Source organism: Gallus gallus, chromosome 2 (genome assembly GCF_016699485.2).
Source record: "Gallus gallus isolate bGalGal1 chromosome 2, bGalGal1.mat.broiler.GRCg7b, whole genome shotgun sequence".
NCBI classification, from domain to species: Eukaryota; Metazoa; Chordata; class Aves; order Galliformes; family Phasianidae; genus Gallus; species Gallus gallus.
The window spans coordinates 45415058-45442722 of NC_052533.1; the positions used below are offsets into that span (position 1 = coordinate 45415058).

Below are 27665 nucleotides of genomic sequence, written 5' to 3' on the forward strand. Positions count from 1 at the left end.
TGGAGGATAACCAAAGGACTTGGGGAGGGAAGGGTGCAACTAGACAAAATGCTTTCTGTTCTTTTCTTTTGAAGAAAACTGTGTATTTCCAATGTGGATGAAACAGCTGGAGAAAGAAAGTTCCCTTTCAAATTCCATCTAAAGGATGGTTTCATTTTGAAAAGGACTATTAAGCTAGTTGGTGTATGTCTATATAGTCTTTAAATTTCTTCTGGAAAAATTGCCGTGCAAATAGAAGCTGAAGCATTCATTTTCAGACTAGTGTAATCTGTAGTTCAGTACAAATTGCTGAGAGCGGAGGCGTGGGAGCACAGATCTATATTGACTCTCTGCCAGCCACCTTTCCGTGGCTTTGAAAATAAAGGCGAATGTATATTAATGGTTTCTCCTTCCTAGTATTTAATTACTCTCCACATTTTCTCTATTTTTATCCATGTGTAGGCTTATACTACACTAGCAGCTACACTTAGTAAATTTGATCCCCCAATGCTAATAGACCGCAAAAAAATTTTAGAGTACTATTCTCATTATGGATTTCTCCTCTTTTGATATGAGAGTTGAGGCATGCAGCTTAGGTATGCCATATGCAGAATATTTACACAGACCAAATAGACTTGGAGATTTTCATCACCACCATTCCTGAGGTATAGTCTGCCAAGCTGAGGGCAGAACTGGAACCCAACCAGAATGATAGTGTGAGAGGAGAAGGTGGAGAATTTGAACTGCAAAATTTGAAAACATTACTACTTCGTGAATCTTCAAGGGTCCTGTGCTTTCTCTGTGGCTCTGGCCCATCACGCACAAAATTATCCTGATGCTGTGTGAACAGCTTTGGACCTTTTCCTGTCCCTTTCTGCAGCAGAGGGGTTGAGTTCAAAAATTCAAGTACGACTTGGGGTCCTGCTAACTCTGCCATTCAAGTTACATTAGGCCTGTGCTGTAGGTAGCTCTCTTGCAGCCCTACCCTACCAGAAAGACCCCGAGTCATCTTCTGCCCTTGCCCCATACTCTGGCCATGGCCCCACTCTGAGCTAGAAGCTCTGGAGCTGCAGCAGTAGAGGGGAACAGCAGCAGAGTTTAGGCTTAGTGCCATGGTACTTCATCTCCCTGGACCCTGAATGGCCATGGCACATGGCCAGTGATGGCTAAGCACAGGCAGCAGACCTTGGGTCTGGTTCAAACTGCACACTGCATGTCCGTTCACTCAGGGTGGACTGCAGGGCAGACAAAGGGAATTACTCCAGCAAGGATCTGATATCTTACTTGCTCTACGAGCAGCCAAGATCTACTGTACTTTTTGTGTTGTTATAATTTGGCACAGATTCATCCCAGGTTATCCTGAGAGGCGTTCAAATTCACTGCAGTTGCTTTGATGTTACTGTGCTTGCACTCATGTTTGTGGCTCTTTCCTTCATTTGGTCTCAGCAGTTATAGAAGGTGGTGGTTCCAAACCTCTGTAAGAGTGGAGTTCAACAAGAGATTAAAATAAAAGTAGTAGTAAAGCTGTTCCAAGGCAACAGTGCTGTAGAAATCGTTCTTTCACTTAGATAAACATCTGCTCTGAGCTGACAGACCTGTCTCTGTCATTAATTTGCAGCCTGTTTTTTGCTAATTTTTCTAGCTATTATGTTCTGCCAAAGCAGCTTTACAATCATTCCTTTGCCTATGACACACTGAGTTAAATCGGTCATTATCGGCAAAATCCAAATGTAAACTTACACTGTGCTGCTCTTCCATTTTATCTCTGTAAATTAAATGTAAAATTATAATTTGGCTTTGCTTCACATCCGTAATAAGAAGGTGTAGCTGTGGCTTTAGTTAATCTAGCAGCCATCAAATATAAGAAAATAAGGAGAAAATTTTGTACTAAAGAATTGTTTGTGGAAAGCTAAAATGAGGACTAAAATCACAGTACCTGACCTCTTGTTCTCTTCTGGCGATGAGTCACCTGCATTTTCAGAGCTGTGTTTGAGACCTTTGTTCTCAGAAACAGAGTTTGTTCTTGTTGTTATCTCTTTTTCTAAGTGGGTTGTATTTACTGTCTTTCACTGTGTTTATTTTGCAGCCTGTTCAGGCAATGCAGCCATCTTCTCAGTCAGTCCAATATCCAGCAGTTTCTTATCCTCCCCAGCACCTCCTGCCAGTCTCTCCAACGCAACAGTTTTCTGTGGTACCAAAGACTTTTGTATTTTCTTTCCTTGAAGTCGGGTGTGTGAGTATGAGTATGCTCAAGAGCATCTGGGGAGGACTGCGAGGGGCTTCCCCCATGAGAGCTCCAACTAAATCCCTCTCGGCCTTAACGTTTTTGGGCACTGACAAGCATTTTATAAGAATGTCCCCACTGGTTCCAGCCTGGCCAGTGAAGTTTGGAGCAGGGCGATCTACCTAGTTAGTGGAGCCTCAAGGAAATGGGTATTTGAGATCTGGATATTATCCCCTTTTTCTGCCCACAGTTGGAGAAGAGGCCTCTAGGAAATCCTTATATTTTATTTTATCAGTATGTTAAATCAGTATATTAAATCTGATTTATTCCCTGATCATACCAGAGCAAATAAAAAACAGTATTGGTGAGCCAGCTGCCAAAGGTGTGATACTATCATGCATCACCGCTAAACACTAATGGCCCATGTATAATAAAAATAAACAGAGTGCACTTCTGGAGTCTGCATCTGGGTTGGTGCTTACAGGGCTAAGATTATACTGTTGTAAAACAAAGCTGACATTTTAAGAGGCACTGCAAGATCTTTTTTTTCTTGTTATTTTCCCTGGTAATCTTGTTTATGACCGATTTTTCTCAAGGTAGAGATGTCACCTGGTTATAGTAGAAGATGAAAACAAAGCTGAATGGATCCTTGCAGCTAGAATAGTATTCCTAATGCCTGGTAGATGAACAGTACCACTTAAAGGATGAGAAAACGTGTCTGGTGCTGAACAGAAGTTGGATATCTCAGTGATAATTTCCTTGAAAAGTATCTCCCATGCATCTCAGATTATTCTAGCGATAACCACTAAAAAATAAAAAGCCAAGATTGTCCATCTTAATAGGGAAACTTCCCCTTCTTCATGAAATTGTTAGTTCTATCAAATAGGAAATTTGTCTATTTCATGTGCGTTGTATGCACAGTGTGTAAATTGTTGTGCAAATCCAAAGGCATTCCAGGCGCAATACAGTTTCTCATTGCATTTGTTTATAGTCATTTGCCATCCAGGTAACAAATATCCACCTTTTCAAAGAAATAACTTCAGATAGACCACTTATGCGTCTGAATATGGATGCAGAGTGCCACTAAAGGTAATAGTAATCTTTCTTATGCCTCCTGAAGGTCTGGACAAGGATGTTTAAAATGATTGCCCATAGTATCCTCTTGCAGAAGTAGAAGGGTGAGTCTGTGGAGCGAATGCTTGTTGCCATGCTCACCACAAAAAGCCATGTTTTTCTATTTTGAAGTTTCCTGCGGGTAAATACATTCTGCAGGATGGCTTTAGAGAGTAAACACCACAGGAATGTCAACATAATCAAAGACAGTCCATTTATAAAAGGAAATTGATATTTTAAATATAAATGATTTTTGCATTGCTTATTCCCCATCCCTGAGGGGGTAAATAAGAAATCTGCATATTAGCACACGAGGTAGTTTTATGAGGGGTGTATTACTATATAGAATACACTTTAATCTTGAATATTTAAAAGTCTTGTAATCTGGGCACAAATGAAGATGCATAGATCCACATTTATAAATCTTTGACCTTCATGGAATAAACTCGAGAGCTGATTTTCAATGAATCTTTTTGCAAGACTGAACAGATACTGTCTAGAATTCTTCTATCATTACCAGCATGTAACAAGGCCCAGGTCCATTGACTTAACGTGGTATGTTCATCCTACCATAGACTTTTTTCCTCTCTGCAGTCAAATAAAGCACTTGTTTCTTTTCAACACTGAATTGTAAGTCTTGAAATAAGAACCAAAGGCTTAGCTTTTTTACCTTCTCTATGCTTGCAACCTTGGATTATCAAAACGGTCCAAAAAGGAAAAGATCTGCACCTGAATTCTACTGAATTCCTGTTGGGATCATTTTGAAACACAGGTGAAATTACCACCATGTCTTTGGATGAGGAATTTTGTGTTTGGCGAAAAGGTATTCATCATAAAGTTACTTTCATGCCCTTTTTATTGAAAATGTCATCTTCTGAACACTGTAAAGTTCACTGACATTTAGGGGGGAAAAAAAGGACATGGGGAGGGTAAAAGCCAAAATAATTGGCTTTCGTGTTAGGCTATGCCAACCACCTTGCAGCCTTTGTCAAAGCATTTATAGTCATTTTCATTTTAATTGCCTCCATTTTTTCTAGATATCTCTGCAAAGTTTGGCACTTACTTAAGCTGAGCAACTCCTTTTCCCCTCATGCTCTGTTTGAACCTATTTTGTTTTGCTGATTTGCTTAAACATCTACTGCAGACATCATGTCTACATCGTTTTCTACTGACTTTTGCCCTGCAGCGAGATGACATGACCACCCAGTTTAACCAGATGAGCTTAAGTCGTCAGTCATCTGGAGACAACCCTGAATCGCCTTCTGGTCCTGTCTACCCGTCACCCATTCTACAGCAGCCTGCCCAGCAGACGGGTTACATCATGGCTTCCCCAACTCAACAGCTTCCCCCAGGAGGCTTTACAGGTTCAGGTCCACCAGTGTCCCAGCAAGTGCTGCAGCCGCCACCGCCACCCCAGGGCTTTGTGCAACAGCCACCACCACCTGCTCAGGTAGGCAGAACCTTCTCTTCTTTCTGTTGCCAGTGTGGCATGGTGCTCATTGTAAAATCAGGAAGACGATATTAAAAAATATTCTCCAGGTTCTTGTTTTTTATTTTGACTTTTTTTTCCTGCCTTGGTAAAGGTTTAGCAAATTGTCAGGCAGCAGGAAACTTGCAAAGCCTCTATCGTTTCCAGGGTTTCAGCAATTCCTTCCTTATCCCCAAACTATTTTCTGAACGTATGTTTGAGCTACAGGACACATCTGCAGATGAATATGAAGGAGGAGGGTAAGTAAATGTCCATAGTCCTTTTTCCCTATATATATAAAGAGCAACATATACACCAGCCCAGGTAGTTGTTAATCATATTTAATTGACTTGAACGTGTGAGATGTCACAGATCAGTACTTTTTACTGTCTTCTTGAAGACTGATAATGTTTTTCTGTTCACTACCAAACATCTCTACTTGTCTCCTGGGTACCTTTACAGAATATTGAAAGTGATTCCTGTCAAGTAAAATGCACAGATGACTTTCTGGCCTGTTATCAAGGCATACACTTGAAAGAGGCAAATTTCTTATCCAATTATAGATACAGTTTTAAAGTAGAGTTCAAATCAAATTATTAATACTATGTCTCCTGTTTTTTTTTTTTTAACTTTTTGAAGAAAGTATTCAAAAAATAAAGTAAAAAAGCTCATTACTTTTTTTAGTGCAAAAGGAATTTAAATTCTAGTGTTTCTTTGCTTTTAACTTCCTACCAAAAATCCATAACTGTCTTCATTATTACAATTCCACGTTGCCATATTACTGAAGAATTTGTGCTGTTATAGTACTTTAAGTGGGCTAAAGATCTAGTGCCTCACTAATTAACAAAAAAAATGAAATGAAATACTGATGCTCACATCCCACAGAGGACCGTGACATCTCTTGTACCTGTAGTTATAAGCCCTACACCCATTCTTCTGAGAAAGGGCCTATGAAAAATAATATTTAGGAGCTCAAATTTAAAACAGCAGCTTTTTTTTTTTTTTAATGGAAAAGACTGCTAGGAAAGGATTTCAGTGTTTGTCAAATGTAGATTTTTTTTTCTAAGTTGCGAGATGAAAAGATGTCCTGAAAAGCAGAATCCCCTAACGCATTCCTCACCCAGTCCAGGCTGTGTTTTTATAGGTGAATAAGCAGGGGCTGTCCAGCAGTCTTTCCTCACATGTAACTCCTGGTGTCTTCAGTGCTTTCAAGCACCATTTAGCCAAGCCTCACAACACTTCTGGTGACCCACATCACTCGAGTGCCTCTGCAGCACTCATGGCAAATATGGAACAGCTTATTCTGGATGTCATCTCCAAGCAAGTGGAAGAAAAGAAGGTTATCAGGAATAGCAACATGGATTCATCAGGGGGAAATCATGCTTGGCCAATATGGTAGTCCCCTGTGATGTCATGACCACCTGAGTAAAGGCGGAGAAAGCAGTGGATGTTGTCTACCTTGATGTCAGCAAGGCTTTTAACACTAGTGGTGTTCCCCAAGGTTTGGTACTGGGTCCAGTCTTGTTCAACATCTTCATCAATAACCTGGATGAAGGGGTAGAGTCCACCCTCAAGTTTGCTGATGATACAAAGCTTGGAGGAGTAGTTGACACACCAGAAGGCTGTGCTGCCATTCAGTGAGACTTGGGCAGGCTGGACAGTTGGGCAGAGAGGGACCTGATGAGGTTCAACGAGAACAAGTGTAGGGTCCTATACCTGGGGAGGAGTAACTGCATGCATCAGTACAGGTTAGGGGCTGACCTACTAGAAGGCAGCACTGTGGAGAAGTACCTAGGAGTCCTGGTGGACAAGTCAGCAGTGTGCCCTTGTGGCCAAGAAGGCCAATGGTATCCTGGGGTGCATTAAAAAGAATGTGGACAGCAGTTCGAGGGAGCTGCTTCTCCCTTTCTACTCTCTCTACCCTGGTGAGGCCACACCTGGAATACTGTGTCCAGTTCTGGGCTCCTCAGTTCAAGAACGACAGGGAACTTCTAGAGAGAGTCCAGCGGAGGGCTACAAAAATGGTGAGGGGTCTGGAGGACTTCCCTCATGAGGAAAGGCTGAGACCTGAGACTGTTCATTGCGAAGAAAAGAAGACTGACAGGGGATCTTACCAATGTTTATATTTTTTTGAGCTTACTTCACAGCCACTTGCTGAACATCATCATGCATTGGTCATCTGAGGGCTGAGTGGTGAGACCTCAACCTGGTGATGGGTAAACTGGGTGCAGGATTTTCACCCAGGCTAATGTCTCTTTGTGAAGCTGTATTCTCTCATTATTAATACTTGCTCTATTGCTAGTGGTGAGGCAGAAACTCTCTGAAAGGAGATGTAAGGAGGAGCTGCCTTTTTATCTGTAGGCTAGTGTAGGACCAGTACTGTGCTAACAGCGTGTCTAATGGCTGCTATCTCTGTCCATACCTCAAATGTGGTACATAATACATTAGAGAGTTATTGAAGGCAGAAGAAATATCTTCTGGGTTTGCAGCAACTTTCATTATTTCCTCTAGGAATTATTCGTCCCCACAAAGGGGTACAAAGGTGTGAATCTCAGAGCTGTCAACTTCCTCTGTGTCTGTTGCACATGCACACCATCTCCAAACTGTCATTGTTCCAAAAAGTCCATCTTTTTCAGATACCTGTGTGGAAAAGGGCATGTACAGGTCAGGCCCTGCTGCCCGTGCCTGCATATTGTGAAAGTACAGTGGTCTTGGTCTGCTGGGGACGGAGGCAGGGCAGCAGCTTTTTTGCATTAGAATACACAGATGGGAAATCCTGATGTAGAATATGGCATGGTGATTTGTGTGCTGCTCATGGCATGCGTAGGGCAAATAGGGGCTCTCTTTTACAGAAAGCTAAGCAAAGCCTTTGGAAATAGTAGTTCCTCCATTTCAAGTGCCCTTACCAGCCCTACCAGTTCAGTTTGCTGGGCAGGGCAGCTACACTATGTTGCCCTTCCCCACTCACAGCTCAACTTGACTGTGGCACTGGCTTCCTCCCAGTCTGAATCCCTTATTACTGTTTTGGACTTAGATGCAACGCTAGGCTGGTTTCAGATGCCAAGTCAGGTAGTCTGAGAGAGTCTTAAAAACAAAAAGAGTAATAGAGGTAGTAATGCATGCAAACATTGTGATGCATTAATCAATGCAAAGCAATCAATGTAAAAGCACTTTTATGTCTTGAATGTTTCTTTTGGATTTATACCGGTAAAAAGGAGGCTTGACTCTAATGGCCAATTAGTTCCCATAAATGCATTGCTTATAAGGTTCTAGTAGTTTGGCTATGGAGCCCTCTGTGCTGTTGTTGGAAAACGAGAGCAACAATAATTTGGGTAGAAGTACTGTGAGTATGAGCCTTTCCTTTGTGAGCTGAAAGGAGAAACAAGAAAAGCTCTCCAAGCCTACAAACCCAAAGGTACTGTTTTTTATTATTAGCTTTTGTATCAAAGTTCAAGTAAATATGGCTGTACAGCCACACTCTGAGATTGCATATGAAAGCAGAAGCAGACTTGAGTTTGGAAGAGCTTGCCTAAGAAGTGATGAGAGGACCCCTTATACATCTTATGCTGCATCTTTCCTTACAGCTGTTCTTCAGTTTAACAACCAAGTCATGATTTAATAACCTGAAAATAGCAATCTGTCTTTGTTCAGCCAGCTGGCAAAAAAAACCCTTAGTCTGTGTTTGCTGAAAGAGACTTTTAGCAGCAAATTCCTATTTGCTATCTGTATCACAAATAGCAATCATCTTCACTTTCTCAATTTTCTTCTCTGTCTGATGATTCTTCTGTAGCACTTAGTGGCTCAAGCGCTTCCAATAAGAGCCCATATTACTTTTCGGAAGCGTTCTGTCATTGGTACATGTCATTGCTCAACGTTTGCTGCTTGTTTCTGCCTCTGCAAAGGAAGAAATGGGAAAAAACTGTAAATACTGTGATAATGACAAGGCATACACTCATTTAAGTTACTTCTACCTCTAGCTCTTTGGGAAAGTTGTACTGGCAAAATGATATCTAAAAGTGAGATAGTATGAATTCTTGGAGAGGCTGAGAGAAGCAATACAGGTCGAAGGACTTTTTACCTGAATTAATTTTGTCATCATTAATTTGAGCCGGCTCTTTTCAGAATCCCAACTCCTAGAGACTCTGTAGCTACTGTAAGGCAAAACCTTTATTCATAGCGTGGCTCCTGTAGGTGACATGAAAAAACGTTGGGAGTCAATTTGAAGGCAGAATTCCTACATGTGGGTGGGTCTTTATGATCGGATATAATCATGTTAGTGGAAATGCCTGCAGGTGTTGCACACAGGCCATTATTTTTTGTTACTATTCTTGCAGCTGTTATGTTGGACGGAGGGAAGAGAGAAATGCTTAATGAAAGATGCAGCCCAGTCAGTAACTATACTGGAAAGAAATGTTCCTCCATGCTTCAAGACATTATTGTGGTTTCTGTTGTCTTTTCTCCAATTATAGGTAATGGTAGCTGCCATTAGCAGTAGTGCCAGCATCACTAATCATCTGGGTGAAGGTGTTAATTCAAACCTAATTGAATATCAGCATTGCCTATGAGTTGGCAGAATCAAGCTGTGAGTCAGTAGGGAGATAAGCTAGGAAAGTAAAAGAAGTGTGGAATTGTATTCCTACAACAAGAAAATAAGCAATGTACCTAATAATTTAAAGGAAGCTGTTAGAGAATAGTCTGAGAGACCCAGACTAACAAAGGGTTTTTGAACTGTATGTGGATGGAACAAAGCAGAAAGCCAGTGCTGTGTTGAGTCACTGCCCGTCACATAGACACATAGCATAATGAAAGGAGGAAAAATGATGGCAGTTCATGCCATGGGTGTCTTTGAAGCAATGTGCCCAGTCCCATTGAAGATTAAGTTAAATTAAAAAAAGTAAACGGAGATGTGTATTAATGGTGAGCATCCAAACAAAGAGGGGATTCACCTTCAGAATAAGAATGTGTCCAATGGAAATGATCACTTGTCAAACATTTTAAGGATAATTATTATAGAGAGGGGATGTTTTTACCACATCAACAACTAAGGCAACGGAGTAAAGTCTTTAGGCTAGAAAAGACAGCATCATCTTAGATTATGCTCTCAGATGTGTGAGCTTTTTTAGGATAACCGTATAGCTGTGTTGATCTACTTGTTAAGGTAGTAAAAACTTTTCAGTTCTGTAAATGACATATGCTATACTTGCTAAAATACATTATACTTGCTAAAGGTTCTGGTTTAGACTGTGTATTCACATGGGAAAGTAATTAAAAAATAAGTTGACTTTTCAGTAGGCTTCAACAGAAATGTAAGGTATTTATTTGGAGAGAACATAAGCAAGATGTTAGTAACGCTGATGTAATGAAAAACTGAAAAATTCAGGACGGTCTGAGTGGACAGCGTAAGCAGTATTTACTTCCAGTTCCTCTAATTTCACTGTTCACTAATGTAATATCTGAAAGAACAAATAACTTGTCTCAACTACTGAAGTATTGATGTACTCAAGATAAATGAAAATGGATCCTTCAGACCCCTCAGTCACCAAAGACCTATTATATTCATGTTTATATTTTACACCAAGCCATTCTTTTAATGCCTGATCTCTTCTTTTCAGCTTGTGTGTGATTACTAGCAAATTCATCCATCAATCTTTATAAATTAAATGATTTTTTTACCCAGTGCTCCTACCACTAACATTTTTCAGGATGATAGATTACACTCTGATAAGCTTCTAAATGGAGTGTATAACAAATGTATTAGGTCCCAGTGAACTGAGAAGGTGAGAGAAAACCCTTTTGACTAATTCTGAAAGGTTCATGTGTGATTAAAAAATAATAATTCCAAATACACTCATGGTTTCAGTGTAAGTACATGTTTTGTACATGCTCAACTATAAAGCTCACTTCAAAACTTATACTGTCTAGGCTATATTTTAAAGCTTGTACCTACAGTCTCTTTCCATGAGAGACAATTCATACAGACGCATGTTTTCAGGTATCTAGAGGAATGTCTGCAGAAGGAAAATTAGGAGATTTAAGGTAAATCAAATAAATTTAAATCCTTTCAGTGAGAGCAAGCTGCAGTCAGGACAAATGGGAGTATTTCCAGAGGGGTTTAATATCCTTCAACTTGTAGCATACTGTAATAATAGTTTTTTAAAAATTCAGATCTGTTCCTCTGTTTCAAGGCGTGATCAACTATTTTCAGTGACTTCACTAAGCTTGAGTCCTCTCACCTTGTTTCACTCTGCTATTTCTGTGTCTTGCTGAGAGCTATCCAGTTTCCACATGAGGAGTTTAGTGTGATAAAATGGCCTGATCCCTTATTTACGCTGCTTTGATGTTCCCTAGATGTCTGGGTCTACTTTCCTAATGCCTTGTGGCTTTTCTTTGCAGAGAAACAAATTAATTGTACCTTTTGCCCATTTCACAAAGCGTTTTGCTTTTGTTACTTTACTCTCCAAGAAAACAAATGACTCAAAGAGGGTAGGCTGTAGCCATTAATTGTCACCTGGTGTTGTCTGGAAAGAGGATAGCTTACAACATTTTCCAATCAAAACATTTGTGTCTTCTTCATATGTGTTTGAATCTAGCTGATATCATCTAGAGGAGAAAAACAAAAGCAAAAAAAAACCTGTGTGATTTCCATTGATTCAAGAGAAAAATAATAATTCTTGAAAAATGAATGGGAATTCAACTTCTTGATTGACAGGTGATTTTAATTGTCAGTCTTTCTGGGGGTTTCACTTCACCAACATCATCTAGTCCAGTTGCATTTATCCCAATACTTTTTCCACTACAGTTGTTGATTAGTGTTTCACCTGCCCAATTAGCCATCCGTATCCTCTTCTCAGCTTTCAGATATCCTTTCTGTATACAAAATTATGCACTTACCTTTACTTCACTAATATTTTCCTTTATGGGTAATTAAATTGTTCAATTTGAACAATTTGAATTTCAAATTTTATGGATAATCAATTGTTCAACTCCTCCAGAACCGTTCCCTCCATGGAAATAAAAGCGGCAAAAGTAGTTCTAAGATTTGCATGGAAAAAAAAAACAAAGGCATTTTGTATGATTTTGTGGAAGTGTCTGAGAAGGATAAATACGGCACGATTTGTAAAGAAATGCTGATAGATGTGGTAGAAGTCATGAGGGAAGCATCACTGAAGCCTGCCTCTCTCTGCGGTTTGGTACCATAAGCTTTTGAACTTTGGTACCTGCAGAATCAACTGCAGCTGAAAATGAAAAATCTTGAGTGCTCTGAACTGGCCAGGGGTCAGTTGAAAACTGTTTAGCTCAGATGTCTCAGTAATGGCAATACAGCTTGTACAGGAAAAATCTTTAGCTCCAGTCACCCTCAGACTTCATGTTCAGGTACATGATGAGGTGATGTAGTACATGTTGTTCTGTAGTAATAACAGAAAAAAGAAGCCCCCTTAGCAGAACCTGCTGGATCAATGCCTACCCTTAGCTCCCACAAGAAAAACCGCTATGACTGTTTTTGTACTCCACGTATGAGAGAAACTTAATAGGGAAATGTTGACATAAGGATGTAGCTAATAAAGGTAGGAATTTAATAATAGTTTTGTGCAAGTATCACAGGAATATGCATTCTATCTTTCCCGCTATCTCACCTATGTATATTTTTACTCCAGGCCATCCTTTGCCTCAAACTGACCATGTCCTCCAGCAATCCCTTTGTGGTTTAATATGCTGTCTCTGTGTATTATGTTGATATGGTTGGTGTCACTTGCATTCATTTTTCTGCAGCGTTTGATATTATACAGCAATTTCTTTAGTTCGTGTATAGTTTTTTGCGTATGCATCATGTATTTTTTTGTCTCCTCTCACTGCCACTTTTTTCTATCTGTTTCCTAAGGCACCTAAGATCAAATGGTGTAGCAGACCTTTTCCTAACAGAGCTGAAAGCAACCAGCAGTGCTTGAAGAGATGTGATGCAAATCTCTCCTCTTGATTGCAGTTATTGCTGACATATTTACTTTAACTCATGCTCTTCTTCCTTTTTTTTGTTTTGTTTTGTAAATCTAAAAAGCTGAAGAGTTTCAGAGCACATAGTTAGGTTCTGTTGTCTCTGTTTCTCTCTCCCTGCAGATGCCAGTGTATTATTACCCATCTGGTCAGTACCCTACCTCAACAACTCAGCAGTACAGACCCATTGCCTCAGTTCAGTACAATGCACAGCGGAGTCAACAAATCCCACAGACTGCACAGCAAGCAGGTATTTACGTCCGTTTTCATTTCTTCATCTACTCACAGTGCCTTTTGCTGATGAAACTCATTGGTTGTGTTTTAATTGTGAATTGAAAAATAGTGGAGAAAGTTGGTGGCTGTTTTCTTTGACAGTATGTTGAAAATTGAGAAACTCTTTGCTTGGACATACCAAGCAATAGAAGAATGGATATTGCATTCTCCACCACTGCTATTCTGTATGCAGTGCCATGTCCTTGGTGCTCCACATGACAGGGGCATGGAGAGAAAATAAGCAATCACACTGCATCTTCAAGGCACAGTTTTACCCTTCATCACGCAAACTCTGCAAAACATTTGTAAAATGACATGTTTCAGCTCCATGCCAGAGATCTGTAGCAGTGCAGACCAGGCTGGTGCTGTGTTTGTCTTAGTTGTGCTCTACCACCTTCTGTTGCGCCTGGGCCTGAGAAGCAGTGAGGTGGTCCTTGAGGGAGCAGTTCCACAGGAATGTCCAGCTGGAAGGGGGGCCGTTACACTGTAAGAGAGTGAGTAGCAGGTCTCACAGTGAACCGGTCTCTTTTCCTGCTGTGTCATGCCACTCCTGATGACACCAGAGTAAGAGACGTAGGCAGAGATGGGTGGGTGCATGCTGGGGAGCGCAGGGTTATGCTTGTGAAAGAGTCCTTGCATTTCAAATGAATAAACAGCTCTTCTGGCTTTGGAGGTTTTTGTTTAAGTCGTCAGTTGTCTGTTTCTTTAGTGCAAACCTTCACTCACATAATGTCTCTAACAGTAACCCCAAGGAGGTGGTGCTGTTTCCTGGTAGGGCTTGCAATTACAGATGTACTGGGTAGCGTAAAGCATTCATCCTTCTGTCTGGGTTTGACATACTCCTCTGAATGGCATAGCAGGTTCCCTGCAAAGGCATTGATAGGAAAGCCTTTTAAGATGCAAGTCAAGAACCCAGACACAAGATGTGAACAAGACTTATAGGGTCATCCAGCTTGTCACCCTGTCTTTGTAATGTGTCGGCTGGCAATTTTGTTCATGTTCTCTCAGGCACTCAGGGAAACAAAGACACAGCAAACAGAGCTATAACGAAGCAACTGATTACTCTTTTTTCTTCTTCTTCTTTTTTTTTTTTAAAAGCTGTTCGGTGCTTTAATAAAAAATGGTGTTGTTTTGGATGGTAATTGTGGTGGCTATCAGTGTCTGCTTTCCTTACTTTCTATTTCTACATTCCTGAGAAAGAAGGAGGTGAGATATTGCACAGAGGTCATCTGTCTCTTGTAGCTTCTCATGCCTGGCGGTCTGGCACCATATTTATTACCTCAATATATTGGATCTTTGAACCCAAATACAAATCAACTTAAAAGACATCTGGCTTTGCTGTGTTATTATAAAAGCATATTTATCACTTTAATGCTGCATCTGTAGCATAGTGGGGCTTATGGTAAATGAAGTGCAAAGAAGATGGTCTGAAATGCTTAAGTGATGTTCTGGAGACAATTCAGCTATTTGATCTTGAGGTTGTCATAATTTTAAAGATATATTGCAGCACAGTAGCCATTACACTTGAGTACAGACAGTGCAGAGATGCAAATACAAATTTTGTTTCTGTTTACTCCATCATTTTCTGAGGATGTTTGGAAAACATGAGTCAAGGAGACTGTGTAAAATCTCTGGCGCATTAGTCTTTTCCTGCTATTCACTCTTTCAGCTGCCTGCTCACTTGGAAACATTATTATCTTGTTTCAAAATGAAAACATTTTGACTACGGTTTAGACTCCCTGCTGTGGCGATTGCAAGCATTTAGCTATTCTCAAATCTTGAGTCTTGATTGGGAACAAATTTCTCAAGCTGTTTCATCCCTTTGGGCTCAGATACATCCTCCCAGATAATCCTTGTCTGAGCATGTGACAGGCATTCCAGGAAGCAGCTTGAAGGTTCCTGCAGATCTTTTCCTTGAGATATGATGCAAGGATCAAATCATGAGGGTAGGCTCCTGAGCTGGGTCACCTTGTATGTGCACCAGGATGGAGATGTTACCCCCCATGTGCCATAAGGACGTGGCTGCTGTTGGGGTCCAGCACTGCCCCATGCCTCCAAAGAAAAGGAACTGCAGCGCCTACAGCAAAGTGAATTCCATCCTATGTTTCTGGTGTTTTGTTTAGTTTTGTAAATCTTTTCTCCCTCTTTTCTTCTGTTTGTACGCGCGTAACTTGAAATTTTGACTGGAATCTGGGAAGTTACTGGGTATCTGCAGAAATAGTTTTAGCTGAGCCAATACAGTTGTGTTACCAGCTTTGTAATGTCAAAAATTGCTTCTGAGGCAGGATTTGGAGAGTGTCAGGAGCACCTTAGGTCTGTTGAATGTTTAGGTGGTGACATTCATGGTCACAGTTGATCACTGAAAGGATATGAAGTGATCACTGAAATTTCAGTGATCAGGTGTCCAAGAATGGACTCCTGCATACTGCAGATAACTGGTAGCTTCTGCTGCGGCTTTGTGGCATGTTTCTTCTTCAAGCTACTGAATGTTATGAGCCTTCAGAAGAGACATCATGTCTTCTCAGCTTCCATCTGTCAGACCTGATAGAAAGTAGACACTGAGCTCAGGAAGTTGCTCTGAGGGTTATTTGAGGAAAACTGACAGGGTAATCACAAAAATTTTCCTCTAGAAACCAGGCTAGGAAAACATAAAAAGAAAAAACACTTCTAAACCTTCCAAGAAATGTGTACTTGATTGGAAAATAGCAATCATAGACTGAATATTTCAGACCACCATTTCCCTACCATGCTCCAGAACAGCAGGGAGCAGGTCGTGCTTGTGCTAGAGGTGACTAGATGGGGGCAAAATGGAGATGTAACAGAGAACAGAGCACATGTAGAGGGTATTGAGGGTGGGAGGGGGGAATAGCTGGGAATGAAGCAAACAAAAAGCTGATTTCAGGAATGATTTCTGTGAAGAGCTCACGTTACTTGGGGCTGAAGTGCAGGTAGGCCCGTCCAAAGCCAGGCTGGCTGCCTGGGCCTACCGACTGCTCATGTAGAAGTATCAGCCTGGAAAAATGCTTTATTAAAAATAAGGTTTGCCTTCTTGAAGGGGATTTTGGAAGCTTCCAAAGTACCAGTGGAGAGTTTGGATTTTGGTTTTCCCACTTTGGGCTGCAGAGGTCAAAGTTTGATCTAATGCCAACAATTTGTTTTCATTTTCCTTGGAAAAGGTCTCTTCAAGAGCAGAGCGATATTGATGACTTTTACAGCAAGCAGATGAAGTAAAATGTCAGTGCAGCATCTGTAGTGGCTAAGGGTGTCTGTATTCTCTCATGGTTCTGGAAGGAGAGCAATATTAAGTTAAAATGGCTCCAAGGCAGAAAAAAAAGATGAGCTCACCTAATATTAGATTAGGGCTCTGACAGCAATAAATTATTTGGAGAGAAGGATGAGAACTTTTTATCATGAGAATTGATACAGTTCCTAGCAGAAGCATGTTGTCCACAAAGACTTTTACATTTGTTTCTATTCAAGACCCAGTCAAAAATGTGGTATTTGATGTTTTGGTAGCATATTGCATGAACAGAAATACTTTTCTGCTTGGATACGTGCCATCATAACTCTTCATTGTGCAGCTTCTGCACTATTCTAGTATCCAGTTCTGTGCATTGTGCAGTGATTCCATATCTTGTCACTGAGTCAAGACAGGATGTCACACCATGGCATGCAGAGGACATGTTAGGTGGATTCTGTTCAGAGGACTGTTCTGAAAGGCAGTATGCTCCTTTTTTTCAGACTGTGCATGTCTCTTGCTATTAGTGTGTCGGCGTGTTCAATACTTTGCAATGCCCAGTTCTGTAAAAGCAGAGAAGTAAATAACGTTATTGTATTTTCATCTAGCTGTCCTCTATAAATTGCACCTCTTAACATCGTCAGTAAGTATTTCCTTCTTCAGTCAGTTACCTCTGTGTTGTTGGTTTTGAAAGCGTTAAATCCTAGTTATGTTGTGGTTGAATAAAAAATAGAGATATATTGATGACAAGTCAGTAATGATTTGCGTTTTACCATGGTAGAAGAAATCAGCAATGGGCTATCTTATGTCTGCATGTCTGTATTTACTTTCATTACAGTAAGTGCTCTGCACTTAGAGGATTTTTCATCTTTTAAGTGCTTCATAAAGATGAGAGGGATAAGTACATGAGCATTACTTTGGGATATATAACTGTTATTGCTGTTCACCAATGAACAAGCTGCAACAAATTATGTGATTTTTTTTTCCCTACTTTGATTCATTATTATATGTCTGTCTCACATGTTCCAGATAATTTCAGAGCGCTACATAAATTTTATGGATAAAATCATGTTTAGATTCTTGTTTGGGCTGTGCAACTGAAAGGCAGTTAGCTTGGTTTATCACACAGTTGTAAGGTAAAAACATGTGGCATGTGTTTTGCATTGGTAATGAAGATCTTCTACTAAGGAAATTAAAGCTAAAGCTTTTAGTATTTGGTTGAAATATTTTTTCAGCTAAAAGTTTACACTGTAATATATCCAGAGAAAATAAGATGGTATTCAGCATAATTGGCTGGTCTGCAGTTCCTTCAGTCAATGTAGTGGTTTTAGGATTTCTGGTATGTTTGAGAATCAACAGATGTTTCCTTTATAACTTGTTCCAGTGTCCAGATAGCACTGGCATGCTCAGATTTCATAGGAGATCTACACTTTGTCCTAAAAGCAGAGCAATTCATTATGTACAATTGCACCTTTGACAAAAGGAAGAGGTTGTGTGAGGAAAGGACATGTTCAAACACTGTCCAGATGTAGAATCTCTTCTTAGTAAGTATGCATGGATATTGTGTCAACAATTCAGCGTTTGTCATGGAGGATAATTAATATTTCTGATGAATGACTGTTAGTAGGCTTTACAGCTTCCAGTAAGAAAAAAGAGGTAATTGCATCTCTCATGCATCTCCAAAACAAATTTTAGGTAAAGACAAAACGTACCTTAACAGAACCCATAGATTTGCTTAACTACAAATAGAGTCAAATTGACAATGAAATACTGATTTTTTTTGTTTGTTTAATTTAAACTGTTAGATGTCAGTGTAGTTGAAGAGTGTTATGTTCAAGTCTCCTTCATCTTTTTTGTCTTCCAAAAGCATATGTCACTATAAACTGATACTGAGAAGGAAAAAAAGCGGGGGAAGGGTAATGTGCAGCACTAAAAAAAAAATTGGTTTGCTATGATGGTCATTACAGAACCTTATAAAGAAAGATTATGGCTTACTACCTTCATTAGCAGCCTGACAGGAGCTCATGGTCCATGACGGATTTGTTTGCATAATTCCACCAATAATTTCTGTGCTTATATAAACATAAACAACTTCAATTTTTAAGTATCCAATTATCTAAAGAAGCTGTGTTTCCGACAGTAATTGCTTACTGCACTACTGGAAGAGATTTGTACTGAAGGTGTCCATCTGTATTGGATAACCAGAATTGCAAATACTATATTTTTTCAGCAGACACTGCTTTTCTTGAGGAGTATTTAAGGGGGTATCTCTCATTTTAGCAGAATTGTGACAGGAACAGGATGGACTACTCTACTGTTTTAGATATTTAAGTGTAGTGCTGGAGCCAAACCATACAATTCAGGCATTCCTCTGGTGTGAGAATTCCACATGCTTTGACTTGCCTCTTACATCGTTCACTGATGGGGAAATGATCACCAGGATCTCTGCTATTCTGGGGTGTTCTCTACCTTTCCTTCATTGCTTTCCTTAGGTAGATGAAAGAACAGTGGAGGAGTCTGAAGGAATATTGCATTCAGAACTTGCCAGGAGGTGGCTGGGTGAGACAAAAAGTTTTGAAATTTCTAGTCTTAGAAACACTAAGTGAAGTTGTCCTTCAGACACTAAGCAGTAAGGGTGCACCAATGACCAACAAGCATCTGGTCTTACAGAATAACTGTAATTTAAATTAGCAGAATTAGTACCACTACACTCCCTCTAGCATTCTGGATCTTGAAAATTAAAAGGCAAAATAACTTCTGTTGAACAGCTTTGCTCCTTTTCAAATGCCTCATGTGTTCAGCATTCACACCAAGAGGGAGGAAATATTGAGGGAAGAGAATCGTGGAAGGCTGAAATTTGTATGTATCTTGAGACAGGCATTTGGGGGTTTTTCTTTGAAATTTTCTTAAGTTTTGTTCAACTTTTGTAGTTCTAATTAAAATCTGAATCATTTCTGATAGTATTTGTAGAGTTTCAGACTAATATATGTATTATATACAACTGAATAAGTATGTATTAATGTCACACTTGTTAATAAGCAGGATTAAGCAGAGAGAGAAAAGATTTCTAGCAGCACTGTGCAGTGAATAGGACATTAAAATATCCCTAGCAAAAAAAATTGCAGAGGCCATGCTAAGATATAGGGAACTCTCTGAGGTATTCAACAATGCCCACAAAGAATCTTTGTATTTCTGTCTTTTTTTGCCTGAAAGTCATACATCATCTCTATTGCTAATTCTGTGTTCTATCAATGCACAGTGCTTCCACTTCTTGCAGTGACATTTTCCAGCTTGGAATAATTGAGAGGTTTATGTTTGTAGCCCTTTAGAGCAAAGAAGGATTTCGTATTTTCTTAATACTTTTTTTTTCTTTTGCCAATTCCTCTTCTATTGCTAGAATGAGTGGAACACCACCACTGTCAGAATTGCTCATCTGGGAGGTGGAGGAAATCTCCATTGCAGCTTCAGGCATGCTGCTTACAGTAGGTCTGTAGACTGTGGGGCTCAAAAGAGGTGTGTGCAAGCGTGAGCTGCCTTAAAGAAAGGCCACAGTGTCTTCAGTGGTAGAGCAGAGGAATAAAGAGTGATACCTCATGAACTGAAGCAGTGTTTTGGGGACCAGCCCTCCTGATGTATGAAAAACTGCCAGTGATTTTACCTAGATTTTGTTCAGTCTTTAGTTGCAAACTAGTCAGTTACTGTTTGCATAAGCCAGCTGCAAGAACATGGTTCTCAACAAGGCCACGTGCAAGGACGTTTTCTTTTTGGTTTAGCACCACGTAGACTGTATGTGTTGTTAAATAATTGCCTTAATTGCCAGTGACGGGAAGCGAGGCTCATACTGTGGGAGTGTGAATGAGTCAAACTCTTTAGAGCATCCCCAAACACAGGAGCTGGTTTCCTTAGTGACAGGCAAGGACGTGTGGTGCCTCTCCCAGCACTTCTCCACCTCTTCCCCAGGTCCTGCTCATCTTTGCGCTGTGCTCATTATGCATGAGAGCAGGGAGCATTCCTGCAGCAGGAGCTAATTGTAATGCATGAGGGCTAGGAGCTGTCATTGTTATTGGGCACAAAATAAAAAAATTGAATTTGCTGTCTGAGTGTCTGGTTCTAACAACAGCTTGATTATTTCTGTTATTACTAGTGATACATGGTCCCTGCTGAGGTTTCACTTTCAGTGGGTATCTCTGGCATTTATCATTATCAACAATGAGGATAAACTCATGTTTTCTTGCTGCAGACTGTGGTGAAGACTCCCTCATGGCTAATGGGATATAGATTGAGAAGGGAAAGTGGTGATTCTTTTCTCAGCCTTTGCTGCCAGTCTTGAGACCTAGCTATGAATACAAGTCATTTTACATAAATTCACTCCAGAACTAACATGGCCTATGCTAAGTGGAGGCTGATCAGTGCTACTTCAACCTGCTTTTCCTGCTTCTGTTTATGAGCTGCTGGTGAGAGATGACTGTATCCTCATCAGGAATCTTATTTTCAGGATGGAGAGACAAGTAACCCGGTGTGTTGTAAAAATGAATTTTTGTTCAAAAATGCTCTTTTTAACCTAAATATTTCCACAGTGTGAAAGTTTGAATTCCTAAGCCAACCTTACCTGGATAATGGGAAATTAAAGGAACTTTTATCCCAGCTTGTCTGTAAGGAGTTAAGATTATAAGTATTTTAACACAGATTTTTCTTCTCTAGGTTTGCTTTCAATTTAATTCTTATTTTGAGAGCTGTGCACAGGGTCTCAGTATCTTGGTAAAGACAATCTTTTGTCTACCATCACACCAGCACTTAAGAAAAGGGAGGGGCCAATCTCTACAATAATGATTATTGTACTTTAGCAGTGCCTAGGAGCTACAGCTAGCCTTGAGAGCCCTCTGTGCTAAGAATCACGTATATAAATGTGAAGAGATTTTTTTCACCCTTGAGATGCAGCAAAGAACATGCATCCAGGACTAAAGGAATATTATGGTAGGCACGTTGGCCTTCCAATTCCAGGCAGTCGGCTGTCTCTAAAAATGTTCATTTTCTTAGATAAATCAGAAAGAAAGAAAATGCTTTTACAGTCACAGCTGTTCATTCATTCACTGCCTATTCACTGTCCGTGAAATGCTGAGCACCTAGGGTTTCCACTGAATAATGAAAATGGTAAGTAGCTTTTGGGATCATACGTGTAGGATTATGTGTGCTGTCATTAATAGTACTGTTCAAAGCAATTCATGTTTTTACAAGTGTTTGAATTTCTCACCATATTTAATTTTTGTATTGTTTGGATTTGCCTATACAAAAACCCTATAGCTGTAACATAACAAGTGAGTGGACTTCCCATGCAAACAAAAGTAGTCCCGCCCAGTTTTATGTGATTTGGGCAAAACAAATTATGTTAGAATTAAGTCTTTCTAGAACATCTTGGCCCAGAGAAGTTGCTTTTAAAAAGCTACCATTTCTAAGCAAGCACATGTTTAGACTATATATGTAGGTCACTCCAGAAGTAATGCCTTCTATTTATTTCCATGGAAACTACAACAGATACAAAGAGCATAGTAATACCGTTTGATATAGCAAATTCTTGGTTACAGAACACTATTTTTCAACATAGTCACCACCGTTAGCTATGCATTTTTGCCATCAGTGAACCAGAGCCTGTGTGCTGTGCTCGTAAAAATCTGCACCAGCAGAGGTGTGACCCAGTGTTGCTGTCACCGCTGCTGAAGCTTACCACTCACTGTGTTCACATCCACTGTTTGGTCTCCATAAACATTTAGCAAGTGTCAGTAAACATCAATGGCTGGAGCATTTTCCACATGGAGGAACTCAGTGACATACCTTTGCTTCAGCCACACTTCCATATTGGACACCATTTGGTCAGACTGCCCCTCTGCTGCCATCTGTCACACATCAACAACACGTAATGGCGTATTGGTGGGAAGGTTCAACCCCTACTGCCATACTACCAGCATCCACCCCTGATGTTGTAAACCAACACAATAAAACAGGAGGCATTACTTTCGGAGCAGCTTTGGTGCATCTTTGGCCCTGTTCGGTTATAAAATGATTCAGGCAAATATGTATATATGTTAAAATAAAGCATCCCTCTGAAAGCTCTTCAGTAGTATCTGCTCAGTATTGTTGGATTGCCGTTTGGCTCATTGTTGAGAGCTGCCTTTCAGCAGGCAGTGAGTCTGTAGGAGTGCAGGAGACTGGATTTTTTTACAGGTTCTTCCAAGGAACCTCCAAAAATTAAATTTTTAAGGTTGCCAAGTACCACTTTATGGATTAAGCAAAAGGAGGGGAAACGTATTAATTTTAAGAAACAATGTGCTCCTTCAAAATGATTGCCGTGTTAATAGTTCATATCAAACAGCAATTTTAATTCCGTCCTCACTGAAGAATATAAAGCAATTAATCTTTTGTAGCACATTGTGAAAAATAAGGGCTTAAACAGAATCTCAGCTGGGGCTGTTTCTTCACTTAACCTTGAGCTGGGCAACAAATAATTATAAATGCAGCTACGTTGCGAGGCAGAAGTAATCTGGTGAAATATAATTATATCATGTAATAAAGGAATTAGAAATCTGAATTAGGTTTCCTGCTGTTCGTTGTTCTAGAAAAGTATGAATTTGATTGTGATTTGCGTGTAAAAGAGGGGGGTTGGATTTTTACAGAGTACCTTATATACCCAAGTTATCACCAAATGATGAGCTATGTGTTAGTATTGCACTGCTGGTGCAGAAAAACACTACTGTGCTCGCTCAACTGTAGCTCATGTAGAACATATCATGGTAGGACTTGTATTATGGAGAGAGAAAGTGATGTCCAAGGTGCATGCGTGTCTTAATAGCTTTGAAATAATCTTCTGCTCTTGACCCAGGGCACTGTGTCACCAGTGCCACCTCCTGTGAAATTGTCAGTGATACCATGTTCCATACACAGCAAGCCCCATTCTGGTGAGCTGCTCTGCCTTGCGGCTCCCATACGTGCTTTATGTATCCTAAAGCAGTGCTACTAACCTCACTTCACCTTAAGGCTCTTCTACCAACTCAGTGAAAGTCGGTCAATGAAAGTATCAGTTAAGAGCGTATGCTGTGGGTCATCAGTTTGTCACGGAGCTTTGTCAAGGATGCTCTGACAATTAAAGGATGTGAAAGAAAATGGAGAAGAAAGTGAAGCTCTTCCAGAAAGCATGTCTCAACATACTGGTGCAGTGGAGTAATAGACAGGAGCCATTCAATCTCCTGGCTAGCTCCATAAAGATAAGAAGCCACAAGACACTTCCTGTCAGTCTTCTACAGGCTGTACTGTTTCTACATGATAGCCATAGGAAACGGTACTTGTTTGTTGTCCTTGCTGAAGAAAAAAAGTTGCAAAGTGTTTTGCTTGAGAAAAATCTCCATGTGCTTCTCTCCTTAAAAGTGCTGTAGTCCTCACTGCTCACTTCTGCCCTTCATTGATGCGAAAGTAGCAGTGACAGACATCCCAGCATTGCAGTCCTCAGTAGATGCTGGTGACTCGGTTGGACTATATGATCTTATAGGTCCTTTCCAACCTTGAGATTCTATCATTCTATGACTGTTGACTTGGACCTGGCAGCTCTGAACCAGGAACAGGATAAAGCTCAAGGCCCAAGTGAAGCAGCAGCTGGGGATGCCATTGGGAGGGCTCTGCTGCTAGCACGTACTGTGTCTGTGTCATGGTGCCTCAAACGTGGCTCTTGACCTGTAACTACTTCCTAAATAATATGAAAGAAAGAAAGGCAGCTGTTGTTGATGAAAAAAATAAGAGAAAGACAGCCACAGCAGATGAGAGAAAAGATCCAATATTCTCTCTTCGCCAGTGACAGAATAGCAGCAGTTCAGCAGAATAGCAAACAGTCAGGTGCATGGTTTCATTTCCTCAGAAACCTTCCTGTCTGCAAGCAGTTTGCAGCAGAGTTACTTCTTGCCTGCATACTTAGAAGCCTTCCGTGATTTTTCCCTCTGAATTTGACTGGTTGCTTTTCTGAGCCTGTATAAATTTTCTAATATCCATAGTACTTCAGAGAAAGACACTTTGCTGTTTAGCTACATTCTGTACAGAGAATTACCTCCTTTTGGGATTGTTTTTTTGGACCTACCCTTAGACTGCATTTGCTCTCCCTTAAGTCTTGTGTTGAAAGGGATGATCAAACAGTCATTCCGTAGTCAAAGACTGTTTTTGTGCCTGTCATGGTCTTACTGTCCTTGCAGTCTCCTTTCAGTCAGTGGTAATGACAGTATTTTTGTTTCTATAGCACACAGATCTGAACATTTGTCATTGTTCAAAAGAAAAGGTAGGTTTCTTCTTGTCTGCTTAGAGTCTAAACCAAAATCTACTTGGCTTGCAATCCTGGGACAGCACTAAGGTTGACCATCTTTGGTCTGCATATCGTACTTTTATCCATTATGTCCAGGTGTTGATAGTCCTTATAGCTTGGGTACGAACTAAGCTAAAATGATTTCTGAGTTTTATAACATGTGAAAGAGAAATGTAATGCCTGAATTGCACATACACTTCTTGTTTCCTCTCTCCAAATTTGAGACTAGCTGAATGGCTACGCAGGCTAACAGAGTATGCTTCAGTTTGGCAGAACTTAGTAAAAGGAACTGTAGCTTGTAGATGTGCATTCCTTTTTTTTCCTCCTCCTTTTCTTCCCTCTGGGAGTATTTACTTGCCATGTTATAGGAGATAAAGTGGAAGTGCAGAGCTGTTTGTTTTTATTAAGTTTTAGACAGGTAATAGGTGTGTGATTGGGCTAAGACTTTTTAGTCTTAAAAAAACAAACTCAAGTTTTCTGACCAATTTTAAGCATGAGGAGGGCAGAATTAATTGGATTTCTGCTCTTTCTACTCAGTCGTGATTAATATAAGTTTACAGTGGTGGTTGAAATGCAGTAGACAGCTTATTTGTGCTACGGTATGGCCCACTGTGTAAATATGGAGTGATACGATCTATTGGAGTAAGGGGTGTGGACACGTGCAAGTACGATTTACCTTAGAGATTTACCTTCTGATTGACTAGCAAAATGCCATCTGCAAGCAGGCTGTAATTAATCAGCAAGTGCTCTTTTTCTGAATTTTCTCCTGTAAATGAACAGACTCAGTACATCCATCAAGGTGAAAATGAGAGGGAAAAGCCCTGAGTCTCTAGCAAGTCAAGCGGTTGTGTGCTGTGACGCAATCCCAGCAGGGTGCTATGCTGAGTGAAACCAACACGGACTTTGGAAAGAAATGCTGAATTGCATATTTCTTGTAGGATTATTGAAGTTTTAATACACCAGGTGTGGTTATTGAGTGCCAAAAAGGAAGCTGAGGTGAGGGCAGTGGCACAAAAAATGGGCTGGTAAACCTGTACCACCGTGTTTTAATATACTGGTAGTTACTGCAGTTGCTCTAATAATGCTGAACTCACCAAGCACAAAAATTGAATGTCAGAGACTTGTGCTGGATATCCATTTTACCATTGCACAGCAGCATTAACTTTTCTGTAAGTGTTTTCGAAATCATGGGGTCTGGACAGATTCTGGAGTGAAAGAAGCGATAGCCCATTTTTTATGATATACTGTAGTAATTTGAAAACCTTACTAAGTTTTATCATTAGAAATGTAATCTAGCTTGCTTTTCGTATGTACTGTGATGCTGACAGACCTGTCACACTCTGCTGTTGGAATGGGAAGGATGCTGGAGGATCTGTTGTGCAGGTGGTTAATTTCACACTCAGTAAATGCAAGAATACCTAATTTATCTTCATGTTCAGCAGTTTGGGTTTAAGATTTTTATTTTAATACCTGTAAGTCAAAGGAGGGCTTGATACGGCTACCCGTATTATCCAGTCCAAGGTCCGAGCAACTTACTGGCAGAGCAGATAGGACCTCCAGGATGAAGAGAAACAAGTCAAGAACGCCTGTGAGATGCTTAGGGAACTGCCTCAATCTTGCTGCACAGCACAGATACTAAGCATTTTTGGGGGATTCTTATCACTTAGCTTTTTACCTTTGCTCAACAGGTGGCTGTCCAAGCATTATCTATTACTTCCTCGTGTTCAAAGAAGTGCAGGACTAAAAAGACACTGAATCTATTCCTTTTAAAACTGTGTTTCTCTAAGCGCTTGCATCTGATAAAACTCCCTGTGTCTGTTGTACTAGAAATGCAGCCTGTGAGCTTCTGGCATCCTCAGGAAGAATTCAGTGGGCTCATAGAGTTGTCCCTTGTTGCACGGATGTGAGGGACATCCAGTTCCAGCAGCTTCGCGTTACCTAAAAAGTTCTTCATGTTATGTGTTTGGGTTTTTCTTTTTTTTTTTCTTCTTTTTTCTTGAAAACAACTTTGTGAGATTAAGAGCCGTCACTGTGTAATAGGAAAGGAGATCTAAGAGAGAATTATTGAAACAGTCCTCCTAGTTTGGCTGCTTTCACATGAAAAGCAGCCAGTGGATTATGTTCTGATGCCAACTGATCAGCACCTTAAAATCTTCAACATCTGTGCATTGTGACAACAAGATAACATTTACATAGAGCTTTTTTGTCCGTTTGTTCTTTGGTGAGATTTGTGTCAACCTACTGCTTTCCAAAGAGCATACTTTATAAGATTAATAAAAGACCTACGTATGTGACTTCTGAGTACGTGTGGGCAGGTATGTTATTCCTTGTAGAATTAAGCGAGGAGAGAAAACTTGCAGCTTGGAACAGCATCATACCTCAGGGTAGGAGGCTAACATTTGACAAGATACTTCCCAGTGAGACTACCCTTTTGAGTGCCCTAGCAAAAGCAGATGCAGATTTAATTGAATCTTGGCTTTGAAATTCAGACTTTGGCTACTTAGTGTACTCCTCATGGGATTTTCCCCATGGCTTACAATGGATACATCTGGAGAAAATTGCTAGCAATGTATACTGATCTGTCTGTGCATGAGAACATCTAGCACTGTGTGAGGGTCAAGGTGAAGTCTTTGCAAGCTGTCATGCTCAAATCCATTTTAAAGTCCTCCTGCGCTTCATAACATAGGAAATAGGAAGATGAGAAATTCTGATGGCGGTCACGTTAGCAATTTACAGGGCAAATTCTGTTGCAGTATATATGATTATTAGGTAATTAAATACTGCATCTTATTCGTGTATGCGTAAATTGCTGGAATTAAGGTTTTAGGGGCTACTTTTGCATTGCCATTCCCTGATTTCTGCATATTTAACCACACCACCCTGGTGCTCTCTGAGGCCATGTGGACACAGAACTGAACTGTTTTCAGTTTTAAAATGCTGGGAGTGTGACCCCTGAAGGCAATGAAGCTCTAGCCAAGCAACGACAAATTTCTCACACTTTTCAGTGCTTGACTTTCATTTTGAGAACTGCACATCTCTATACAGA

The 27665-nt window shown here is 40.3% G+C and overlaps 1 protein-coding gene and 1 non-coding gene across 51 annotated transcripts in view; both read left to right on the top strand.

The window, feature by feature from the left end:
• The window catches only part of ARPP21 (cAMP regulated phosphoprotein 21), a 187208-nt gene that overhangs the window by 138262 nt on the left and 21281 nt on the right, over positions 1-27665 (top strand). For 49 of the 50 annotated variants that reach the window (XM_004939497.4, XM_015281705.4, XM_040696063.2 and 46 more), the window contains 3 exons: positions 2066-2170; positions 4503-4766; positions 12897-13023. In XM_004939497.4, the coding sequence (XP_004939554.1) occupies positions 2066-2170; positions 4503-4766; positions 12897-13023 (496 nt within the window). The remainder of the gene's footprint in view (positions 1-2065; positions 2171-4502; positions 4767-12896; positions 13024-27665) is intronic. The other variant, XM_046929692.1, reaches the window with a different exon arrangement.
• MIR128-2 (microRNA 128-2) lies at positions 13504-13587 on the top strand. Its single transcript, NR_031416.1, has one exon. It is a non-coding gene; the product is annotated as a microRNA 128-2 (primary transcript).